At 24.0% G+C, this 2,500-nt stretch overlaps 1 protein-coding gene across 1 annotated transcript in view; it reads left to right on the top strand.

Annotated features, from left to right (window-relative positions):
* Positions 1-2,500, top strand: part of LOC122242444 (uncharacterized) — a 55,808-nt gene that overhangs the window by 30,370 nt on the left and 22,938 nt on the right. The window contains exon 23 of the mRNA XM_086541469.1: positions 1,290-1,544. Within this exon, the coding sequence (XP_086397595.1) occupies positions 1,290-1,544 (255 nt within the window). The remainder of the gene's footprint in view (positions 1-1,289; positions 1,545-2,500) is intronic.

Here is a 2,500-nt window from a genome sequence, read left to right as displayed (position 1 = left end):
GGAAGTATATAAGAAGACAAATGCCTCACACATATAAACATATTTACACGTATACATACATACATACATACATATATATATATATATATATATATATATATATATATATATATATATATATTCATATTGTATGTATCTGAGCCTACATCCAGGCATCAAATGCTGTCTCTCTCTCTCTCCCTATATATATATATATATATATATATATATATATATATATATATATATATATATAATATATATATATATATATTATATATATATACATAATATATATGTATATATATATGTATATATATATACATATATTTATATATATATATATATATATATATATATATATATATATATATATATATTCATATTATATGTATCTAAGCCTACATCCAGGCATCAAATGCTGCTCTCTCTCTCTTCCTATATGTATATATATATATATATATATATATATATATATATATATATATATATATATATATATATATATATGTGTGTGTGTGTGAATACACATATGTATATGTATCATATACATATATATGTATGTATATAGATATAGATATATACATATGTATATATAATAAATATACATACTATAGATGTATATATATTATATATACACATACATTCATGTACATCTATCATATATATATATATATATATATATATATATATATATATATATATATATATATATGTATATATACATATATTTATGTATATTTATTATATAAATATAAATGAATATATGTATCCCATATATATATATGTATAAATGTATATATTTACTAATATTTATCTATCTATCATATATATGTATACATATATGTTTCATATATATATATATTGTATAGAAATTATATATGTATATCCTATATATACATATATAAGTATATATATGTATATTTACAAACTATATATATATTTTTTTATTACATATAATATATAATATATATACATATGTGTATACAATATATTTATGTTTATGTATATATATATTTACAAACTATATATATATTTTTTAATTACATATAATATATAATATATATACATATGTATATACAATATATTTATGTTTATATATATATATATTTATATATATATACAGTATATATATATATATATATATATATATATATATATAAATATATATATATATATATATATAAACATATACAATATATATATATATATATATATATATATATATATATATATATATATATATATATATAATGTATTTACCCAATCAAGGCTTTCGCAAATTAACCATAAGACATTTCCCTTCTAAGACTTCGGGACCCGGGGTCAGCACTTCAACGGAGGCACTGACCTCGAAGTCAGGTGGCGTGCCTCCAGTGAACAAACCTTCATTGTCAGCGTTGAGGAGGACGTTCCGGGTGCCTTCACACAGACGTCCATAACATGTGGATCTGAAATTAGGAAATGCAAAGCTTATTTCACCAATCTAAACACAGAGGCAGTTCACAGGGCGAAAGTGATGAAAGATAACACAGCCGTGTTGGTTTCCCTGCTACTAGACCAAGGTAAGCTAATGGAGGAAAGTATATAAGGGAAAAAAAAAGAGAAAAAAAGAAGAAAAAAAACAGCTTTAGTTGAATTTTAATAGAAATGAACTTGGCAAATTGATGTAGACATCAAGTAACTTAATAATAGGCATAACTGACAACTATTTTTAAAAATCTCTAATTTTCATCTTCCCCCTTTCCTCTCCATCCCATGCTCAGCGCTGTGTTTATAAATCTACCAGTGTTTAATAGCACAAACCAAGTTGAAAGCCTAACCTGTTACCTCACTGAAAAATATATTTCAATTCTTTGACAGTCCTTGACTGTACCGTATAGGAAATCACTTTTTGTAAGAAACCTAGGTTCGAATAAGGCACTATAAATGTAATTGTAAGTTGACACTTGTATGATAATAAACTAAGAATTTAGTGTAATGAAATATGATAGACTATTTCCCAAACAATAAAGTAGGAGATCCAAGTAAAGATATATATACCAATAATTTATCACAAACAGGACAAAACAGAAAAACTATAGGCCCTATTATTATTTGATGCACTTGTGTTATGAACGGAAAGTAATTATATACCTGAATTGTCACAAAGTTTTAATTTTCCTATCCTAGTAGAATCAAAAATAGATTTGAATAAAATAAAGTATACTCATGAAGCTGTTAAAGATATACTGATTGAACAGAACTATGCAGAGCAAGGAACACTTGTTTTTTCTGGAGAAACCTCGTCACAGTATAACTGTTGCAGCTGGTGAACTGTTTACAAACATATGAATAAGGAAGTGTTAATCTCGCCGCCATTGAAAGACACTCATTTTAAATTATAAAAATGCTCTTAGAAGTTTTATGTAGAGAAGGAAAGATTGGCAAGAGATAAAGAAATGGATATAGAGTGCAACACTCATAATCACTCAAAGCAATTATGCAATAAAGAGAGTAAATGACCCCATTCTTTTTTTCT

This window comes from Penaeus japonicus, unplaced genomic scaffold (genome assembly GCF_977035675.1).
Source record: "Penaeus japonicus unplaced genomic scaffold, GWHDUDI00000001_assembly GWHDUDI00000011, whole genome shotgun sequence".
Classification (NCBI taxonomy): domain Eukaryota; kingdom Metazoa; phylum Arthropoda; class Malacostraca; order Decapoda; family Penaeidae; genus Penaeus; species Penaeus japonicus.
The sequence above is the reverse complement of the archived record's forward strand: the minus strand, read 5'-3'. Positions and strand labels throughout refer to the sequence as shown.